This window comes from Martes martes (assembly GCF_963455335.1).
Source record: "Martes martes genome assembly, chromosome: 18".
Lineage (NCBI taxonomy): Eukaryota > Metazoa > Chordata > Mammalia > Carnivora > Mustelidae > Martes > Martes martes.
The window spans coordinates 29,418,209-29,441,736 of record NC_137906.1 but is presented as its reverse complement, the minus strand read 5'-3'; the positions used below and the strand labels follow the sequence as shown (position 1 = coordinate 29,441,736).

At 41.1% G+C, this 23,528-nt stretch overlaps 1 protein-coding gene across 4 annotated transcripts in view; it reads right to left on the bottom strand.

Annotated features, from left to right (window-relative positions):
• The window catches only part of PDXDC1 (pyridoxal dependent decarboxylase domain containing 1), a 54,252-nt gene that overhangs the window by 18,049 nt on the left and 12,675 nt on the right, over positions 1-23,528 (bottom strand). For 2 of the 4 annotated variants that reach the window (XM_080830259.1, XM_080830258.1), the window contains exons 2-13: positions 19,926-19,999; positions 19,324-19,386; positions 17,308-17,388; positions 15,322-15,468; positions 13,761-13,950; positions 10,590-10,658; positions 9,275-9,353; positions 6,909-6,993; positions 5,997-6,045; positions 5,599-5,700; positions 4,661-4,786; positions 583-633 (exon numbers count right to left, since the gene is read on the bottom strand). In XM_080830259.1, coding sequence (XP_080686385.1) covers positions 583-633; positions 4,661-4,786; positions 5,599-5,700; positions 5,997-6,045; positions 6,909-6,993; positions 9,275-9,353; positions 10,590-10,658; positions 13,761-13,950; positions 15,322-15,468; positions 17,308-17,388; positions 19,324-19,386; positions 19,926-19,999 — 1,116 coding nt within the window. Of the gene's footprint in view, positions 1-582; positions 634-4,660; positions 4,787-5,598; positions 5,701-5,996; positions 6,046-6,908; positions 6,994-9,274; positions 9,354-10,589; positions 10,659-13,760; positions 13,951-15,321; positions 15,469-17,307; positions 17,389-19,323; positions 19,387-19,850; positions 20,000-23,528 lie in introns of those variants that run through there. The other 2 variants (XM_080830261.1, XM_080830260.1) reach the window with 2 other exon arrangements.

The window sequence follows — 23,528 nt, the reverse complement described above, 5'->3', positions numbered from 1 at the left end:
CCTATATTTTCTGAAATTCTAAAATACAATGAAGCAAAACATGCAAACATTCAAGCCTGAACTGATAACTGGTTTTAAGCCCTGGTAAATCTTCACCTCCTCGTCTGGTAACTACCCCCAGACAGCACTCTCTGACAGAGTCTGGCATCTTGTAGGGAGATACCAGGGGAAGACAAGAGCAAGGTCACTTGCTTATCTCTTCCTCACTCCCCACTCGGTGCAAATGAAAACTCTAGTGTCAGAAGGTTTCTGAAAATGTCGTCAAAATACTGTGAGAGACAAAATGACTTTTCATATCAGTAAGATGGGTGTTTTAAAATCGCTGGCAGTGAAGTCAATCGTGTTTGTGAGATCTCTGCGCATTTCTAAATTTTAACAGAATAAGACTACAAATGATTATATGAAAAGCACCAAAGGGGTTCAGCAAATGGTAAAAATTTCTAAGGTTTGTGCTTTCTATAGACTTAAAGTCATCATGATTCTCTTCCAAAGAATGCGGTTTTATTAGAATTGTCACAATGATCATTGTAACTTGAACCTGAACTATTCACTTCAAAAACAGATCAAAGTATAATACTGTACCAGGATTTTGATGTGATTCACTTTCTTCAAACTTTCTTGTAACCGCTGACTCTGCAAAAGACAAAAAACAGCTAATAATCACTATAATTTCATTACATTATATGTCTTTAATAATTACTTATAATTTCAGTAGCTAAACATAACTTTTTTTTTTTAATTTTACTTATTTACTCGACACAGAGAGAAAGATCACAAGCAGGCAGAGAGGCACCCAGAGAGAGAGGAGGAAGCAGGCTCCCCGCTGAGCAGAGAACCCGATGCAGGGCTCGATGCCAGGACCCTGAGATCATGACCTGAGCCGAAGGCAGAGGCTTAACCCACTGAGCCACCCAGGAGCCCCAAACATAACATATTAAGAACTGGTTTTCAGGAGGCTCTTTGCAGGCCTGCAAACAAGGATCTCAGGCAGATAAAGCCATCTGTCAGTTAATGGCTCCTGAGTTAGGCTGCCAATTCTTGCTTTTCAACAACTGCAAACGTTCCCCCATCTTTCAGTTGAAAGTTACAGGTAGTGCTTCCAGAAAAGCTTTTTCTATAAGACACAAGTGATTTTGTCATATTAGCAACATAAGTCATTCATTCTTTCAAAACCTACTCAGTACATGGCAACAAGTGCAAAAATGAACAACTGTATCAGACTGAAAAGCTTCTGCGCAGCAAAGGAAACCAACACCAAAATGAAAAGTCAGCCTACTGAATGGGAGAAGACACTTGCAAATAAACTATTTAATAAGGAGTTAATGTCCAAAATATATAAAAGTTCTACAACTCAAGGGGAAAAAAACAAAATCTGATTAAACAATGGGAAGATCCAAATAGAGATTTTTCCAAAGAAGACATCCAGATGGCCAACACGTACACGAAAAGATGCTCAGTATCACCCACCATCAGGGAAATGCAAGTCAAAACCACAATGAGATGTCACCCCACGTCTGTCGGAATGGCCAGTATCAAAGAGAAAAGATACAAGAAAGTTGGGCAAGAATGTGGAGAAAATGGCAAATCCTGGAGCACTACTGGTGGAACGCAAACTGGCACAGCCCCTATGGAAAACCGTACGGAGGTTCCTCAAAAATTTAAAACCAGAACCACTGTATGATTCAGCAATTCCACTTCGGGATATTTATCCAGACAAAGCAAAAACCTCCCATTTGAAAAGAAAACTGCACCCCCACGTTCACTGCAGCACTGTTTACAACAGCCAAGATATAGAAACAACCTGAGTGTCCATCCATGCATGTGTGAATGAAGAAAAGGTAGTGTAGATACACACACACAATGAAGTTTTATTCGCCATAAAAAAGAATGAAATCTTGCCATTTGTGACAACATGAATGGACCTTCAGGACAATATGCTAAGTGAAATAACTGAGACAGAGAAAGACAAATACTGTATGATATCACTTATACGGGGCATCTAAAACAAAACAAAAAATCCCTCAAGCTCATAAATACAGAGAACAGCCTGGTGGCTGCCAGAGGCAGGGGGTGGGAGGTGGGAAAGATGGGTAAAGGTGGTTCAAAGATACAAATTTCTGGTTGTAAAACAAGTCAGTCACAGGGATGTCATGTTCAGCATGGTAACGACGGTTCTGAACTATACTGCTTATCTGCAAATCGCTGAGAGTAAATCTTGAAAGTCTTCATCACAACAGAAGATAATTCTGTAACAATGAATAGTGACACGTGTTAACTGGACTTGTAACTGTGGCGATTACTTCCCAGTATACACAAACACCGATTCATTATGCTGTCCACCGGAAACTGATAAAACGTTATATGCCAGTTAGAGCTCAAAAGCCCCCCACAAAGCTACTGCGTGCAAAGGCCCACAAGACACAGAACAGGACACTGGGGAAGAAGAGCCAAGGCAAGCAAGGAAACGCTGTTCAGAGAACAGGGTCCGCAATACGCACACCTGAGTTCAAAATCTCACCTACAGGACAAGGCCCAAGTCCATCTGCCACTTACTAGCTATGACCTTGGACACCTTGTTCAGCCTCTCTGTGCTTTGGGTCCATCGATGAGAAAACCAGGAGGGTAGCTATCTGACAGGGTTGTTTGGCAGGAACCCGGAAGCAGTCTCCAGAACACCATGTGCATCGCCTGTGCGATGACCCCCTCCTCACTGTACTGCTATCTCCGTCCCAGGTCTCGTTATTGATGTGGGATCAACAAGCAGCTACTTCACGGCGTTGGGTTCATTCATTCTGCAGTTACTCACTGAGCATCAGACACTGGAAAACCCCTCACGAAAACTACCCAGTACGCCGTTACCCGTGGCCTTCGTGTCTAGGAACATTCGAATGAGACCGCGCACGCGCACTGCCGTGTGCAGAGTAAATGCTCTGTAGCTGCTTTCCAGGAGAATGAGGACACTGATGACGATGATGATGGGAGGAAGTGGAGGAGGAGGGTACCCAGAGAGGCATGACCGTACAGACAACCACATGTGTTAAGTGTCCCTGCAGTCTCAAGCACACTCGGAGCAGCGGGGAGTCAGTGACAGGCCATCAGAGGCGCCTGGCGGTCCTGGGACCAGCTACAGCGCTTGCTTGCAGGAAGACAGAGCTGCAGTGACCTCAAGGGCTTGGGAGCGGACGTCTCATTATTTTCCTGTGCTCTGCAAGCCAGAGGGAATTGAGGAGCCCTCCCCTGATGCCCAGACCTTCCCTGCAGTGCCCGAGTTACCACGGCAATAAAGGCCTCTCCCTTCTGAACAACCAAACCTCAAGACGTGAGCTGACAGTCCAGTGACAACATTTTTCCCAAAATGTGCTTCTGTAAACCTAATGAACAGAAACCTCAAAATCATCTCATGTAAAAATCAAACTACTTCATTTACAGTGTTTCTGCTGCATCAGAAAGGAGTGTTAGAATGAACGATCCTGACATGACAAACGCAAAGAGAGCTGCTACAGGGACGCGAAGACACTAGTTTCCCCTAAACATAAAAATGACACGTGAGGAAGTACCAATTCCACAGAACACATTTAAAACAAAGATTTATTTTTAAATCCGTCTGCATGGAATCAAGCACTACTGTAAGAGCCTCACAGGTCTGAGCTCATTCAGTCCTAACAATCTCTTGTTACATCACCCATCTACCAGGTAAGCAAACAGGCAACGTGAAGCTTCCAAACTCAGCTCTCAAACGGCATAAACATAACTTTCTTTGCTATCTAAACTAGAGCATAATTACATCTTCACAATGAGAACACCTCATACGGAAGGAAAATTACAGAACTGTCCCCAGAGCCTTGCCATTTGGGAGCCCAAACCAGTTGGTATTAAAAATATGCAGCCCAGGGGCACCTGGGTGGCTCAGTGGGTTAAGCCTCTGCCTTCAGCTCAGGTCGTGATCTCGGGGTCCTGGGATCGAGCCCCACATCGGGCTCTCTGCTCTGCGGGGAGCCTGCTTCCTCCTCTCTCTCTCTCTGCCTTCCTCTCTGCCTACTCATGATCTCTATCAAGTGAATAAATAATAAAAATCTTTAAAAAAAAAATATGCAGCCCAGGGGCGCCTGGTGGCTCAGTGGGTTAAAGCCTCTGTCTTCAGGTCATGATCCCAGGGTCCTGGGATCCAGCCCCAAATTGGGCTATCTGCTCAGCGGGAAGCCTGCTTCCTCCTCTGTCTACTTGTGATCTCTGTCAAATAAATAAATAAAATCTTTAAAAAAAAAAAAAACGCAGCCCATCTATCATCAACCCCTAGCAGCCATATTTCCTTCCTCCTCAAGAGACAGCCAGTCAGAGGCCTCATTTACCACCCTCCCCGCCACCCCTTTTTGCTTCCTTCTCCAATCCTTGGCTCTCATCTTGTGACTCCTTGTCTCATCCTATGTTCACATGAGTGAACATGAATCATCTGAACTCATTTCTATGGACGCAACTGCTGGGACACCCCTGCAGTCCCTCCCAGAACTTTGCACAGGAAATGTACGCATGCTCTCTGGTCGCTTAGAAGCCAAATCCAGGCAACAGGGTCATGGACAGTGGGTGAGGCAATGAGGCAGTTTTCTGTAACTGTTTTTGCCACAGTATTGATGGCTCATTTAAACTTAAGGTTTCTACTCACCAGCTGGCAGGCGTGCTTAATCCTTTCCACAATCCCATCAAGCCCCAAGTACTGTAAAGACAACCACAGTGGCAGGGCACGGAGTTTGTCTGCTGGCTTGTTTGATGTAAGACCGGCAACTAAAGTCTAAAGAAGCCAATATGGTTTCAGTGATCAAAGCCAACGAAGACACAGCAGATTAGTCACCATTTTCCTCTGCACTTAGTGTGTGTCAGATGCTACAGCAGGCACTTGGCTGGCCTTATTCATCTGATCATCTAAAGGCTCCATGAGGGGAGTATTCTAGACAATCCAGGTCAGAGAATTTGCTTTCAAGGGTTCACAGCTCAGATGTAGCAAAGCCAGGATGAGAATCCAGATGGGTCCCGTCCCAGAGCCAAAGCTGTTCTGAGCGTCCTCAAACAGGGGACCATTATCAACTGAGCAAGACATTAACTGCTTTAATAAGAAACACTCAAAGCTTATTTTGCATATGCCTATCACTGAGGGATCGACTATTAAGAACCACTTCTTAGGAAAAATACTCTACAATCTTCTAGACAATGGGGATCGAGAGCTTTAACTACTTTTAATAGTTATGTCACTTCTGGGAACCTGTTCTAAGGAAATAATTTGAAGATGCTCATTGTTTTAGTAACAAAAATTTGAAAACATCCTCAAAGTTGACAAATGGAGAATGATTAAATTGAGGTAAGTAAGAGAATACTACACAGTCATAAAATGTCATAAAACATTCTTCATACACATGGGGGCCTATGAGAATAAATAGAAAAAACATACACAGTACTGTTTCACTTATGTTAGAAACATTTTTTTGATTAAAAAAAAAAGTCACAGAACTGGCATAAGGAAATTTTTCACTTTTTCCATGTTTTGCTCCCAGACTCCAGAGTGATTATTAGCCACTCCCCAGTCCCTCCCAGTGAGAGTGAGCTTACCAAGGCTGGATCGTCGTGTTTATAAAGGGTGACCGCAGGGACAGCCGGCAAACCCAGCCATGGACCTGGAGTCAATGTCATGCTGTCACATTTGGTTGCAGCCTACCAAAGAGAAAACAACTTTTTGCTACAGACTATCAGAATCCATTAAACCCAACACCCTCCTCCATCCATAAAAAAACATGAAAAGCTGTCAGGGATTGTTGTTGTTGTCTTTAAGTAGGCTCCATGCCCAGCACAGAGCCCAACACAAGGCTTGAACCCACGACCTTGAGATCAAGACGGGAGCCAAAATCAAGAGTTGGATGCTTAACCAACTGAGCCACCCAGGCGCCTTGGGGCTTAAGTGATTTTAAATCCTTCTTAAAAACACAATATTTATTAAATCAGTCACATACCAGCACTGATGAGGAGACATAACCTAGAGCCAAGGTTGCCAGATTCACACTGGAAAAAAAAAACCAAATTATTTATTGCTGCTTATTCACTGAGTTTATACTTAAAAAAAAAAAAAAAAAAAAAAAGGCTGTGCTGTTTCAAGCTGACATTAAAATGTCTTTCAGCGGGGTTATAAGTGTATCACCAGAAAATGCAGTATATACAAATTTCAGCAAAACCTTGAAAATGCACTTTAATCAAATGTATTTCAGGGGATGTCACCTACTGATGGCAACGTTAATGGCTGTCTTATTTTTTGTCTTTCAAACCTATTATTTTCCAGTCATCAGTGCTTTCCCAGAGTGACAAAATAACCCAGCCCATATGGTGTGCCAGGGATGGATTCCTGTGGCTGCCCATTATCCTCCCCTAAGCCATTCCGGGAAACCACCCCCACCTCCTCCATCAGACCACAGCTCTGGGTGGAGACACCGCCACCTGCTCCACGGGCAAGCATAACACCTACATAATGGAAGTGGTACCTTTCCCTGGCCACGGCGAGGGACTCTGGGAGTTTCCCACGGCGAGGGAGACTTTTGCTGGGACTTCTGACCCTCAGGACAAAAACCTGGAGAGCAAGCTGCGGCCACTGCAACTACTTTGCACCAACATCGCAAAGTCTCCAAAGGAGGCGCCACAGAGGAAATGAGGCCCAGTGACGGGCAGCGGGTGGGGGGAGAAAGATGCCGAGCCCTGGCTGATGCTGTGCCTAAAATAATCCTAACACCATCTTTTTAGTTATGTAGGCCAATAAAATCTCTTCTCAGTCATGCCACTCTGGGTTATTTTGTTTGTTTTAAGAGCCTGGATGCCCGCCCCTGATGAGCACTGTGCACAGGCCCACCAGAGAGCCAATCTTGCCCTCCACTCACCCCTCCACGTGAAGCCATATGCCATACTGCTCACAGAGTTCTTTCAAACGTCCAATCTTGTCCGTGTGCCCTACTGCCGCAGTTCCTAGGACGAAATACACAAAAAAGGATACTAAAAGGAACAAATACTTTCTGAGTCTTTACAGCATGACAGAAGCTTTTAAATACATTCTCTCTCAGAAGGAAGTAACATTATATCCGTTTTATTGAGATTAGCTATGTGAACTGGCTTAAAATCAGCTTTTACAAGTTGGTTATTCAAATTCCGACGTGTACATAGTCTCCGTTGTATGTATCTATAGAAGCAAGCTTGTTAATGCTGTTACTTAAAACCTCTTTATTAAAGCTTTTTTTTTTTCCCTATCTACTTGATGTTCTTTCAGGAGAAAGATATTCAAATCTCTCACTAAGATAGTGGGTTTGTCCATTTATGCTTGTATTTTATCAATTTTTCCCGAGGTTTTCCTTTATCTATTTCAGTTATGCTCATCAGCATTCGTAACTGCTGTGTCTTAGTGGATTACACGTGTTGTAATTAGCGTAGAGTCTACCTTATCTCACACCAACACGCCTACAGTACTTTCGTTCTGTCACTATGTGCCCAAGATACCCATTTTCACGCTTGCTTTTTGTCACTCTCTGGGTTATTTTTATGTAGGTGTGTCTATTATAAATGTAAATAAATTTGCGGGTTTTTTTTTTTTTTTAAAACTCAATACGAGAAGTTCTTTGTTTTAATATAGAACATGCACTCTAAAGTCAGCTGAAACATACTGAGTGCTTTACCCTGTCCCCTTGTTAAGTCCGTTTACACCACAGGCTGAATAGGCGGGTCCCTCTTCCTGGAGCATGAGTAAAACAGGACTCAGTACATTCTCCTGACTGTCCCAAACTTCCAGTTACCAGAATCCCACCTTACTAGGTTGCAAACCCTCACCAACTGCCTTAACAAACACTACCACTGCAAGTGGTTCTTTCACAGGGTTTAGGTCTATAAACCATTTCTACCTGATTTTTGTATACAGAGTGAGGTAAGGCGTAAGGTTCAGTTTTTTTTTTTCCATGTGCTTATCTCCTTGTTCCAAGATCACTGGTGGAAAAGACCTACCTTTCTTCCTTTGAAATATCTTGGCATCTTTGTAATACATACATGTGAGTCTATTTCTAAACTCTATTGTCTTCAATTAATCCCACACTGTCCTGATTATCTGTGGCTTTATACTAAGTCTAAAAGCCAGATATAGCCTGAATCTTTGAATTTTGTTCTTTTTCAAAATTATTTTGGCTATCCTCAAATCCTCTGTATTTCCACATAAATTTTAGAATTGACTTATCAACTTCTGGAAGAAATTGAAGCCTGCTGAAATTTTGATAGGGACTGATCTGTAGAATCTAGATTAATTTGAGCAAATTAAGACTTCATAATATTGAGTCTTTCCACAGATGCATATGCTGTATCATTCTTGAATTTCTCTCAGCAACATTTATAGTTTTCAGTGTACAAATCTTGCATACATTTTATTAAATTTATCCATAAATCCAAGTTTTCATTTTTTTGATGCTATTATGAATGGCATTTTTAATTGAATTTCAATGGTTTGTTGTTGGTATATAGAAATCCTGCAACCCTGATCAATTTGCTTATTTTCAGAAATTTGCAGAAAATTTGCAGAAAAGCCAATGGCTTTTCTGTAGTTTCCTTACGACTTTCTGTCTGTATAATCATGCCATCTGCAAGTAAAGACAGCTGGTTCTTTCTAGTACGTGTGTCACATCATTATTTTTCTTGCCTTACGCACTGTCTAGAGCTTCAAGTACAATGCTAAATATGATGAGGGAAGCAGAGCAGAAAGGGGTGGTTGAACTGCCATGTTCGAGGTGGACATTTAAGTATGACATTTTAAAATTCAACTTAGAGGGGCGCCTGGGTGGCTCAGAGGGTTAAGCCTCTTCGGCTCGGGTCCTGATCCCAGGGTTCTGGGATCGAGGTGCGCATCGGGCTCTCTGCTCAGCGGGGAGCCTGCTTTCCCCCTCTCTCTCTGCCTGCTTGTGATCTCCCTCTCTCTGTGTCAAATAAATAAATAAATAAAATAATAAAATTCAATTTAGAAAGGAAGCACACAAGAGAAGTACTTATAACCTAAATGAGAACAGACACACACCCAACAAACTGACTCCCCAAACAAACCCACAATTAAAGGGAATCAAAGGAGCCCAGTGTGGTACTGTAATTCTCACCACGGTGCTGATACAAACTACCTTAACCATGTGGCACACAAATATTACTTTAGACTTTTTGTTTTTAAGGCTGAGTACCTAGTCTTTCTCTCCTATCTGAAACGGTAGATTCAGTTCATAATACCCACCAGCATTTGCTACAAGCAACAGGGGCAGTTTTCCTCGTTCTATATCATCTTTAATCAGTTTCTCCAGGAAGGCAACATCCTAGATAAAAAGGCAAACCACAAAAACATGAAGCAACTTGCATAAAACGCTATACAATAAAAAATTCTAACTTTTAAAAGAAGCAGATGACTCTCAATATAAATCATGCAAATCATTTCTTATCCTTTTTTTTTTTTTAAAGTAGGCTCCACACTATGACCCTGAGATCAAGACCTAAGCTGAGATCAAAAGTCAGAGGCTTAACCAACTGAACCACCCAGGCTCAACTCTTATTCTTGACCATTTTTCTATTTTCGCTGATCACAGAGACAAAAATCACATAGTTTACCTTGAAGACTAAGTACAAAAATCACTTAAATGAGATCAAAGTTAAAAACTGCATATATACCAGATAAATATTTCCCTAATTTTAAATACTTATGAGAATATATTCTCTCAATCCCCCAAAATAGCCAAAAATTTATTTCCAATATTATTCATTGATGTATCCAAACCAGAAGATCAAACTACCCTGGAAAAAGAAACAGGGAGCCCTAAAATCTATCCCTTTTGTTTCTGGCTTCAGTATGGAAAGGCTTAACACTTGAATGTCTAAAAATCAGCAGAATAGGGGGCGGGAGGGAAAAAAAACACAAGATGAAATCAGAGAGGGAAACGAGCCGTAAGAGACTCTTAATCACAGGAAACAAACTGAAGGTTGCTAAAGGGGAAGTGGAGTGGGGGATGCGGCAGCTGGGTGATGGGCATTAAGGAGGGCATGTGATGTAATGAAGCACTGGATGTTATTATGTAAGACTGATGAATCACTGAACTCCACTACTGAAACTAATAATACACTATGTTAATTAATTAAATTTAAATTTTAAAATTTTAAAAATTAAGAAAAAAAAGCAGAATTCAACTCCAACCCCACATTACAATAAAGAACCTCATCTTCAAAATCTGCCATTTACAAATCCAGACAACAATGATAACCTTTCAAAGGATGAGCTTTAGAAGAAATTCTGGTGCTTAATTGGACTCCCAGGTTACTACTTAGAGCAGGTGATACAGTAATGACAAGATTCCTTAAGAGTCAGGTGTTCCTGATCTATCTACCACCCAACCTTCATGGACATTCAACTCCAGAAGCATGTACTATGCAGTGGGAAGATATAAATGATAAATGAACAGGCCAATAATTATCTGGAGGCCAACAAACAGAATTCAGTTGAAAGGAACACACGGTTTCAAAAACAATTCCGTATTATTTTACAAACCAAAAAGAGAACTCACCATCTGATGCTGGGATCCAAACATAGTGTTACATGGCACACGACACAAGCAGGGGAAGGGCAACCCGAGCTACAAGAAGAAACACACCATTTTGTAAGAAAGAGCTTTGCCACCATCCACTTAAGCCCCTTAAAGAATGTGGCTCTAAGAAACTCAAAATTACCCTTTTTAAACAATATCTCTCCTTAGGAACTCTTAATATTATGAACAGATGCTGAAGTACCTCTAGAGAGTCAAGTTTAAAAAAAAGGGTGAATTTCCAGGAGCAGAAATTTTTTTTCTTTTTAAGATTTTATTTATTTATCTGAGAGAGTGCACGCTTGAGAGAGCACAAGCAGGGGAGGGGGAGAGGGAGAGAGAGAAGCAGGCTCCTGGCTGAGCCAGGACCCCAATGTGGGGCTCTATCCCAGGACCCCGGGATCAAGACCTCAGCTGAAGGCAGACGTTTAACCAGCTGAGCTACCCAGGCACCGAGATTCTTGTAAGGAGTTACAGACAATGTAATATTCTGTGTCGACAAAATGAATAACTATCAACTTGTGTTCTAAATGGGTAACTATCTTTGTTATATTCCAGAATATACCAAAAAATAAAAACACATCCAAACCAAGAAACAACCAAGCTCTAAGCATTTTGAGAGATAATTTAGGATCCTTCCTCCAAGCATTAGTGACAAATAACACCAGCAAAAGGCATCCAAAGAACAGGATCTCATTTATGGATCCACCCACTCCTAAAAAAGCAATAAATATGGATTAGCAGATGTACATTTCTTAAAAGAAACGAAGTCAGTGTTATGAATGGAGATAGTAATTGTCAAATAAATTTTATATTCTTTATTTTTAGCTTCCCAATCCTTGAGGAGTTATAGTTTTAGAAATTTTTAAACAGTGGCAGCATATTGTCCTGTGTAACTAAGACTTGGTAGTACCATTTCGAGACCAAAAATTTAATGAGCACACTTTCTCCCCCTTAGCGGATTTTCTTTTTAAATTATGAAAATGAAGCCCAAGTCAAACACACAGTAAAAAATAGAGAAGTTTAAAGTGAATATCCCCTCCCACCCCATAAGCCATCAAGCCACTACTGTTAACAAATTAGTATAAAACCTTCTAAATATTTTCTAAGTATTTATAAAAATATTTTTTGATACAAAAAACATACACATGTACACTTTCTTTCTTTAAAGCAAGCTCTGTGCCCAATGTGGGGCTTGCACTCATGACCCCAAGATCAAGAGTCACATGTTCCACTGACTGAGCCAGCCAGGCACCCCACACATAAACACTTTAAAAAACATGAATATGACCACTGTATATATACTATTCTGCCATCTGCCTGACTTAACAAAATACCTTTCTACAGTTTTTTGTTTTTTTTTCAAGTAAGCTCTACACCCAGTGTGGGGCTTGAACTCATGACCCCAAGACTAAGAGTTGCATGGTCTTGTGATGGTCTTATGACAGTACACCGGTGCTCCCATACAGCTTTTGAAGATTGGACTGCTGTTCCTAAGCATTGGGAATGTCCCAATTCCAACTGGAATTGCTGTCCCAATTGTCCCAGCTGTCTTGCTGACCCAAGACAACTGTGGGTCCATAAGAACCTGGCCTGTAGTAGTTAGGAAGTATGTGTTCCAGGTTTCTGTAAGGATATTATAAATCTGCTCTTTCTGTACACACTCAGAAGAGGACATAAGGGGCACCTGGTGGCTCAGCTGGTTAAGTATTTGACTCTTGGTTTCGGCTTGGGTCATGATCTCAGGGTTGTGAGATCAAGGCCCATGTTGGGCTCTGCACTCAGTGCAGAGTCTGTAGTCCCTCTCCCTCTGCTCCTCTCCCTGCTCTTGCTTATAAACAAATAAAATCTGGAAGGAAAAAGATGACATAATTTCTTGCCACCAATGACCACAGCTCATAATCAACTTAAATCCCTGAGTTTCCCCCCATGTGTCCTCCCAGGACTCCTCCATCTTACAAAAGACAAACGCTCTAATCCTATGGGCTTTGCCTTAAAACAATCTTGGCCAAGAGGCTGAACACTTTTTTGTAGCCCCCCCCCCAATCGGGCTATATGTACCATGAAATTAAAAAATGGTAATGCTCTTTGATCTAGCAATTCTAGATAGATTCTGAAAATCTATTTAAACAATATAATATAGAAAATATTTCCTTAATACAGAAGAAGTTTTGTACACAAAGATGTCCATAATAATCCTATGGAAAAAGCATTACCTGAAAATGGTCAGATAAATAAAAGAAGGTGAACACTTTAATTGCCCAAAAGGGAAACAGTATTTAAAATACCATACAGTGGGGCGCCTGGGTGGCTCAGTGGGTTAAAGCCTCTGCCTTCGGCTCAGGTCATGATCCCAGGGTCCTGGGATCGAGCCCCACATCGGGCTCTCTGCCCAGCGGGGAGCCTGCTTCCCCCTCTCTCTCTCTGCCTGCCTCTCTGCCTACTTGTGATCTCTGTCTGTCAAATAAATAAATAAAATCTTTTAAAAAATAAATAAAACAAAATACCATACAGTCACTTGAAGTAGTATTATGAAGATATTAAAAACAAACTGTAGTTGGAAGAACTGTTCAAACAGCATATGTACTGGTTATAACACTAAATGAAAAAAGCCAGACATAACCACGTAAAAACACATAACTGTGTAAAAACTCTGCAAAAAAACATGTTGACTGTGGTTGCCTTTGCACAACTAAACACACACACACACACACACACACACACACACACCCCACCCCCCCACCCCCCCCCCGCGCCGGGAGGCTCAGTCGGGTAAGTGTCCACCTCTTGATTTCAGCTCCGGTCATGATCTCAGGGTTGTGAGACTGAGCCCCACGTCAGGCTCCATGCTGAGTATGAAGCCTGCTTAAGATTCTCTCTCTCCCTCTTCCCTTACCCACTGCTTGCATGTGCGTGTGCTCTCTCTCAAATATATATACGTATTTTTTTCACACACAGACACATATATATATATATATATATCCGAGAATTCATCAATATACTTTAATAAATTTGCTGACAATGACAAAACAAGCATATATGTTTCTTTCCTTTTGAAACTGGAGCTAAAGAAATGGGTGTATTACACACTATAAAGTTTCAGGACAGAACAAAACACAATTGCTTTAAAATATCCACCGTATACCACCTTACCTGATTACAAAGGTACTGGCCCAGGCCAGGCCTAGCAGCAGCGCTAAGATATATGACAGGTTTTTTATTATATAACACATTGAAACCATCCACTACGAAGTCTTCATAACGAGAATGAATAGCAAGCCTGCAGATCTTTGCAAGTCCTTCTCTTTCTTCTTCGTGGAAATAGGCGCAGCCATTTTCATACCTGTTAAGAGACAGCCATATATCAATATGGTCTGATCGTTGGGTAACTCTGATTTTACAATCCTAGTCTTATAATCCTGGAAATAATTCCTTTTTAACCTAGAAACTGTCACCTAGAACAGTCAGAGGGAGATAGGGGTCACCCGCATCATAGATGGCTGACCACACCTTACAGCTGGAGGCTATAAGGAACAGAGGAAGGGCTCCTGGGCGGCTTAGTCGGTTGAGCCTCCAACTCTTGATTTCGGCTCAGGTCGCGATCTCAGGGTCCTGAGACTGAGCCCTGAGAGAAGCTACTTGCTCAAGCAAGGAGTCTGCTTGTCACCCTCTCCCTCTGCCAAGGAGTCTGCTTGTCACCCTCTCCCTCTGCCCCTCCCTCTGCTCACTCACTCTTTCAAATACATAAATCTTTGTTTATGCCTCAGAACAGAGGCAACGATCCTTCATCTGTACTCAACTCCACAGAGAGCAGTGACTATGAAAAACAGCAGAGAAGAGGAATCTCTTTGATGTAAAAAGGCTGAAATCATGGTTTTGGCTTATTCTACAAGAAGGCCAGCATAAATAACACACTCAAGGTTCTTAGCGGTTTTAGCCCTAAAACATCCAAAGTAAATAAAATTGTCAAAAATGCTAGGCAACCCAACTTTTGCTTTTGCTATTATCTGCCTGGGGCCAATTACTCTTCTCAGTCTGCTTTCTAGAAAAGGAGAGAGAATTTCAATTACAGGTGGTAGACTATTACTAGAATAGAAGAAAATTTCTTCTTTGCAATACAGTTGCCAATACAGTTTATATTCTCATCAGGCCAAGCTCTTTCCCAACATCCGAAAGCGTGTCTCTCACGTTAAATCTTACAGGGTTAGGCAAACATCTCTTTTCTTTATAAGTAACAGCATAAACACAAAAATACCACTGGTCCTGTGTCTTCTACTGATTCCTCACCTGCTATAATTCCTTAATAATGCCAACATTATCGGAGCATAAAGCAAATTTCCATTTCATAACACACACTCAAATTCCTTATGGCAGCATTTCCCTTCTACTAAAGCCGAAGCTAGTATTTTGATTAAAAATACTTGAAGCATTTTTCCTACTCCATCTTCTATCAACATATGCCAAGCAGGAATCCTAAAAATAACTAACTCTGACATTATCCAAACTATATGTGCATATGTTCTTGGTCTTCGCTCATTTAATCCTCGTAACAATACCATGACATAAAGACTAATGTTATCCCCATTTAACAGATGGGGAAACTGAGACATTCAGAGATTAAGAAACCCTTCAAGAGGAAAGGGAAAAAGCAGACATGAACTTAAGCAGCATAGCTCCAAAAAAAAGTCTGTACCCGACTCATGTGTGTCCTTACCTGAAAATTCTGCACAGCCATAATGTAGTGTCTGAAAGTATCCTGGTCGTAAGTTTTCTAAGCTTCTCTTTGTCCAGGGTTGAAATATAGGCTCCCAGACTATGCCCCAGCAAAGCTATATGACCTTGTTCTCCAATATTCTGGATTCTATTAATCAAAATGAATTATATTAAAAGAGTATTTATTTAAAATTTTTATTTTTTTAAAATTTAAAATATTTATTTATTTAGAATATGAATAAAGCAATAAAACAAAACCTAGAGACACAGGGTTTTCACAGAAATCTGTCAGATTTGAAATCCACTTAATGGCCTAGAAGTCAAATATTCAGATAAATTTAGGAAATTCATGTATATAAAGTACTGATAACCTGGGGAACAAAAAGATTTTAAAAATTCAAATCCTAGGAGATACATATCCTTTTTATTGAATATCTACTAAATATACAAACTGTGAATAATTTTCTGTCTCCATTTTTTTTTTTAATTAAATGTCAGCTGTAAGAACTACAGAGCATAGTGCTGAGATACACTGGACAGAAAATTTTCTCAAAGAATCATTAGATGAAGATCAACTACCCCCTCACACACACTGTCTGTGGGCTGTTTATAACAATACAGCAAATTCAAGGAGAACCACGTAGCATTTTATGCATAATTAAAATGGAAGGACTAATTTCCCTTATAAAAAGTATAAATCAATAAGAATAAGACCAAAAAATTGGACAGGATACTGAGCAAAGGATATAATTCATAAAAAAGGAAATGTAAATGGGCCTTAAAATACATAAAAAGAAACCTAACCTGACTCATAAGAAAAATGTGAACTAAAATTATGCCGACATATCACTGCTCACCTTGCGGACTGGCAACCGTCCTTAGGTCTGCTAAGAGCCTCGTAGGCAAGGTGTGGGCAGAGAGATATTCTCATGCACTGCAGGTGGGGCTACAAACTGGCATAATTCCCCAGGAAATTTGGCAGTATCTATCAAAATTACAAATATACAAACTATCTGGCCTAGAAATACCACTTTAGGACTTCGATCCCCAGAAGCCCTCGTCTGTATGATAAATGACACACGTACAGTTACTGGCAGCCGCAATGCTTGCGACAGTAAACATGAACAGGAGACCAGTTAAATAAAATATGGTTCATTCATCAAAAGGAAAACTAAACAGCTCTTACAGGCAAAAGCTCTTTGTATACTGATAAATAATGAACTCCAAGACATAAATGAAAACAGCAACGTGCAGAACAACATACGGAGACTTTGCTTGTGTACACATACACATACGTTATCTCTGAAGAACACACGAGAACAAGCGGGGAGGGGAAGAGTATGAAGGAAATTCCCCTTTTCATGCAGGGCCTCTGTCATTTTGGAATTCACATCAATTTTGGGTTCAGGTAACACAGGCCATCATATCACTGACCGAAAATGGCCTTTTTTATTGTTTGAAATTTGAAAAAGGAGAATGCCATTACTTATCTCCCCCCAAAATTAAATTTAAAACAACTAACCATGAAACTAAATGAATAGCGAAGTTAGATGAATAAAAATAAACGGATGATTCACAGACAGCGGGGCCTGCCACCAACAGATTCAGCTGCGGCAGTTCTCCGCGGTCCGAAGCGGAAGCGTGAAGCAGGAGCCAGCCGCGGCAGAAAGCCCACAGCAGTGCTCTCCACTCTCTGTGCCAGCCCCTCTCTAAGACTGGATGCCAGAGAAACTACAGGATTGAGCCTGAGGGAGCGCCTTCCTTTTGTGAAGTATGTTCCCTAAAATATATTAAATGTCTCTCCGAAAGGGAAGAAATGAACACTGTTTTAATATCAGGCGTAACTCTGAATGAAACATAGCTCTGTTTTAGCAACTTGTAAGAATGCAATCACTGTTTACAGGGAAAAAAAAAAAAGAATGCAATCACTATCAAAATCAAGAACACATATACTTTCAAACAGAAGCTGCCAACCGTCCCACATTACCGGGCACTCTGGGGCTCCTCGTCTTCATCTCCGTGCATCAGGTTCTGAACTAACTGGAGGAGGCTAACCATGTCTTGTCCACTGCAGAACGAGAAGAGAGCTGACCGGCGGGCGGAAAGAGCACACATCCCTCACCACTCTACCTCCCTCACTTGAAGCAGCTCTAGCGAGTTGTTCTTTTTAAATTGAGCATAAGAATGTGCTTGAGATACACTAGACATCTTTTAAAAACAAACCTCAAATGAACCGAATCTGCACTATAACCATGTCATTATTAAATCTTCTACCCAAACAGGAGATCAATCTCTGAAATTTCACCAGTATTACGTCAGCATTACTTCTCTACCTGTTCATCTGAGTCCAAGGAGAACATTTAATAAGCGTGTTAAAGAACCAACATAGTCTTTTTAAGATACTGCAAGGTCACAGCGGGACTAAGACTACTCCGAGGCCACTGGTATGGCTAGTTTCCCTCCACGGAGGAGTCTTGCCTGGCTGTTCTAACAGACTTAAACATGAAATGCAAGCATCGCTTCTTACCCCCACTTCCCCAGGCAGGGAAACTGGAGATCTACTGCGAGTGCAAACAGTTTTACTTCTATCCAAGATATGTTATTAAACGCTTATTACATGAGGGGTTGAAAACTTATGAGGAGAATGTGAATGGCTACGGTAGTAAGCAATGGCGAGGTGACTTGTAGTAACTGTAATGTAAAAATAGTATCACTCCATTAATGAGAATATCACTAACAAAAAGGTTCTCTTTTGAAAAAGCAGCACAGACAAAACAATGCCCTAATACCCCTTCTCCCCAAGGTGCTGACCTTCATATGAGAGGGGCTCTGGCCCCTGGACACTGTGGAGAGAGTGGGGGCTAGGCACGTGACCTTGAGCAAGCTGCTGAAACTCCCTCAGCCCCACTACAGAACAGTGAGGACACAATCAGTGCATGGAACACGTTTATCGCCGTGCCTGGCAAACACGATCTCCTGTGTTGGTGTCAGCATTATTAAGCGTGACTGCTCCCGCTCTGTGGCTTTAATGCCCTCCTATTCTGAGAATTCGAGAAGTTCCTGCTACTACCTCTTGTAGGGAAATTTCTGTGGGATCAGCAGAACCCTTTCATTCCCTTCCAGAGGTGTGCGAAGAGGGGGGGACAGGACTTGGTTTGTGCTCTCAGCTGTAGAACTCATTTCACATCCAAGGGCTTCAGATCAGCACCGTCAGGCTACAGTCAGGAAGCCTATCTTAAAATGCTAGTATCTGGGTGTGTTAGCTAGGATACTTGTGACACAAGTGGTCCTTCCTCCATGCTTCTCTTTTGCAACCTTGTACATATTCACATACAGGTCAAAGGACAATTGAAGGGAGTTGTACTGTTTACCTACGTGCAGTTTCCTGGTTATAAAAAAAAAAAGCTTGAGGGAAGCTGGGCTGGGACTTTAATTCCAGACTGAGTCTTAACATCAGTGAGTATCTTAGGTACATAGCTACTTATTTTTCTGATCTTTGCCTACTAGCTTCAACCATACACACTGGACAGACTGGCTTAGTTGCCAAAAAAAAAAAAAAAAAAAAAAAATCACCCTGCCTACAAAAGAATGAAGCTGACATTTTCATTTTACTGTATTATAAAAATGATATATCTTATCAAATTAATGTATCTCTCACCATAAAGCCCAGTCTACTGAATAGAGGACGGGTTTCAAGGATGAACTAAGTATGACAGTCGAGTTACAGAATTTTAAATTTGTGCATCACTTTTGAGTCCTGAAGTTCTTAAATTCTGAATGGGAAATTAAATTAAATCCTGAATGGGAAAGGGTGAGAAGCAGGCAGATTCAGCATTATCACAACTAGCCAACGGCATTCCGGTTTTCTGATATGACACGGTACAGGACTCTCAATTTGCTCTGTGCTTATCACAACTAAAATTATCCATCAACTATAGTCTGGAAATCTCGATTTAAAGAAAACACATACCCAACTAAAATATGTATCTTCATTGTCACCTACCTGCCTTGGAGTGGCCCCGGAATATCTCCTGATGATTTCTTTCCATTTTCCTCCTCTGTTCTTCTGATTTAAAGGAAATAAAAAATGATTTGTTCTATCTTATCAAATTTCTAAGATTTGAACATGTAAACATGTGATGATGTTGCCTTTAACCTCTTAGTAACTGACATAGGATTTGAAATACATTTACCACATCTCTTGCCCTATTCCCGTTGTCCTAGCCCCCAGTTTGGGGTACAGTTTGAATTTCAGGAAAAGAACATGAAATGAGTAACACTTTAACCCATTTTTTGGTTAGCTGATGCTCTATATGACCTAAACATAGAGCAAGGAGCATTTATAGAATTCAAATCAATCTGTTAAGTAAATGAAATTCTTAATAGGCAGAACTGAACATTAGTAAGTCCTGCCCCACAATTTCAAAATCTTTTAATTACAAAGTACCTTCTATGCAAAACAAACACCGTCTTTAAAGTCAGATGAAGCTAAGCTAAGTGTGACATTGTGAAACCAAGAGGTGTTTTTACCAGCAGGAAACCAGTGCCACCAGCTTCACAACAGGCTGAACACGTTTAATAGGGTCACTTCTGTTCCAGGCTCACCTCTGACTGTCCTCTAGCATCTTCATGGCCTCTTTCAAGTTTTTTCCCATCTCAGCTAATGTAGGGTCTGCTATCTGGGCAACAAATCAAAAAAGGTTAAATTGCAATAATCCTGTATTACTTCTGCAACATAATTCATCCAAAAAATTAAACTCAAGTCCATTTTCTTCTGGGGTTATTATAAAACACATGGATCTATTATAAAACACATGAATTTATTATAAAGTACTTGTTTTACAAGTTCTCTATTTTTGTTAAAATTTTTTTAAAGATTTTATTTATTTATTTTAGGGACAGGGATGGAGTGAATACATGCAAATGGGGTGAGGGGCAGAGAGACAGAGCATCCCAAACAGCCTCCTCGCTGAGTACTGAGCCCAACTTGGGGCTCTAGCTCATGACCCGAGATCACGACCTAAGCCGGAACCAACAGTCAGATGCCTAACCAACTGATCCACCCAGATGCCCCTCAAATACATTTGATTTTAAAATTCCAAAGTACAAACAGGTAAAAAAACAAAACAAAAAAACCACCATTCCTACTCCCCAGGGGAAGCCACTCAGGTATGACATGTATCTTCTAAACTCACATGCCACCCCTATGAAGTCCTGCAACTTGCTTTTTTCTACTTTATCATGAATATGGTTCCATGTCAGTATATATCCACTTCATTTGTAGTGGTGACACTATACCTGACTCTATGGCTACTTCATCATTTAACCAGTCTTGAATTTTTGTTAGATGATTCCAGTTCTACACTCCTAGAAGCAAAGTACAGAGATGTATGCATAGTATCCTATTTGTTTTATCGCTGTAGTAGGCTGAAAAATGGCCTCTCAAAACAAATTCACATAATACCCTGGAACATGTGAATGTTACCTTATATGGCAAAGTCCTTGCGGATGTGATTAAGTTAAAGATCTATAGATGGAGTGTCCAGGTGAGCTCTAAATGCAGTCACATGCATCCAGCTAAGAAAGAAGTAGAAGGAGACTACACACCTACACACACACACACACACACACACACACACACACACAAATACACAAATACACAAGAGAAGACCATGTAAAGACAGAGCAGAGGGAGATTTGAAGGTCTGGTCTCAAAAACTGGAATGATGGGGCCATGGACCTAGGAATGAGTACCGGCAGGCAACATCAGCTGGCCCAAGAAAGAAAGGGACTCTCCCTTCGAACCTCTGGAGGGAGTTCAGCCCTGCCCACACCTGACTTCAGCCCACTGATACAGATTTTAAACTTCTAGCCTTCAGAACCATGGGAAAACACATTTCTGTCGTCCTAAGGCACCCAGTCTGTGCTCATTTGTCACAGTAGCCACAGGAAACTAATATCCTCATAAATCTGGAAGTGATTCCGGGGCGCCTGGGTGGCTCAGTGGGTTAGAGCCTCTGCCTTTGGCTCAAGTCATCGTCTTGGGGTCCTGGGATCGAGCCCCACACCAGGCTCTCTGCTCTCCCCGCTGAGCAGACAGCCTGCTTCCCTCTCTCTCTCTCTGCCTGCCTCTCTGCCTACTTGTGATCTCTGTCTGTCAAATAAATAAATAAAATCTTAAAAAAAAAAATCTGGAAGTGATTCCAAAAACTCTGGAAGCTTCCACAGCTGGGCACACTGAGTGCCTCCAGAGAAGGGAACTGGAAGGACAGGCGTCAGATCAGAGGGAGTCTTTTCAGCTCAAGGCTTTTTGTTCTTTTCTGGTTTTACTACCAAGTGAATTTTTACTTCCATTCAAAAGATCACTAAGACAACATTTTAAAAAATCATGCAAAATTAAACACACAAACTCATTTTCCTTTCTTACTTCTTAATCTCCCTAGCAATCTTAAGGCAAACCAGTTGTCTTGAATCTCCATACAAGCTGGGTTACAAAGAGTTATGGAGGCTTTCTTTTGTTCCCCTCTTACTCTTCAAGTGTATTTCAAGTGTATTTATGCTTTTTTCCCTTCAGACTGCCTACTGTACCTAATCATAACTTATATGGAGTAAGTGTACAATAGGTTGTTTTACAATGAGTATTGCCATATCTTCTCAAAATTGTTTTGTTTGGGGGCACCTGGGTGGCTCAGTCGTTAAGCATGTGCCTTCAGTTCAGGTCACGATCCTAGCGTCCTGGGACCGAGCCCGCCGCCCTGGGGCTCCCTGCTCAGTGGGAAGCCTGCTTCTCCCTCTCCCACTCTCCCTGCTTGTGTTCCCTCTCTATGTCTCTCTCTGTCAAACAAATAAATAAAATCTAAAAAAAAAAAAAAAGGTTTTGTTTTGTTCTGTTTAAGAGAGGGATAGGGAGACTCTTAAGCAGGCTTCATGCACAGTGAAGAGCCTGACATGGGGCTCGACCTCACAACCCAGAGATCTGAGCCAAAATCAAAAGTTGTACACTTGCTTAAGTGACAGAGACACCCAGGCACCCCCTCCTCAAAACTGTTCTTAAGAAATGCTACTCAGTTAAAGTTCGGAAAAATGTTAACTTTAGGGATCTAGTCCAAGGATTTTCCATTTGTGTTCTTCTGAGTCTTAAGACTTCCAGGAAGAACTTTGGGGAAGTAGGGATGGACAGGCAGTTGGGGCTTTTAGCTCCCTGCACCCGACTAAGGAGATCAGATCTGTTTTACAACAAGAGTCTTAACTTTCACTTGGAAAGGAAATCACTGAAAAAAAAGAAGAAAAAAGTAAAGTATAGCATGTAAACCTCTGGTGTACCATTTGAGAAGTGAAAAATCAATGATTCAGAGGTAAAGTGACTGGCCTAAGGTTACAGAGCGAATGGGTGACAGAGCAGTGCCAGAACTCTGGTTTCCTGACTCCTGTTTCTGACCTTTCTGGTACATCACACAGACCCCAAAACAGATTACAAAATAACTGCGTAGCCACGTCCAATACAATTTTACACAGGATAGAAAAATCATTTTAAAACTGATGTTTGCAAAAAAAAAAAATTCACAATTTAAATGTAACCATGAGATGGGTTACAAAACAATCTCAAATGGTCTCTGTGTTCTCAGTTAATGATTGTGAGTAGGATGAGGAACAGATAATGGTTAAGAGAATGTATCTGAACTCCTCCGTCTACTGGTCATGTACCTCATTACCCTTACCCTCTGTGACCCTCCAGGGTGTTCCCAGTCATCTGGCCAAATGAAAAGATAAACAGCTCTGTTTGATCAACCATACATCCCTGTTTCATGCTTGTAACACTTGCCCTGTCTGAAATGTCCTTCTGCCTTTTATCTTTCCAGCTATTAAATCACAATTCAATACTTCCAAGAAACTTTGATGGATAAAACCACTTCTCTCTCTTGTATTCTCTTTAAAGATAGCAATACTGTTTTTGCTTAACCATAGACTCTGGATCTGTTGCCTGACAAAAAGATCTGTATTTATGGGAACAGAAACACATGTATATTGAACAGAACATGTGAAACCGGGGCCATTCTAATATGCAACTGTCATTTATCCTTATGATTCCTTGACATCCTTTACTGTGAATTGTTTTAGAGATGATCTTTCCAGTATATGCTCTCCAATTAGATTATAAGCTTCCTGAAGGCAGTGATTCAGACTCTACTCATTTTGACTGTTTTTGTA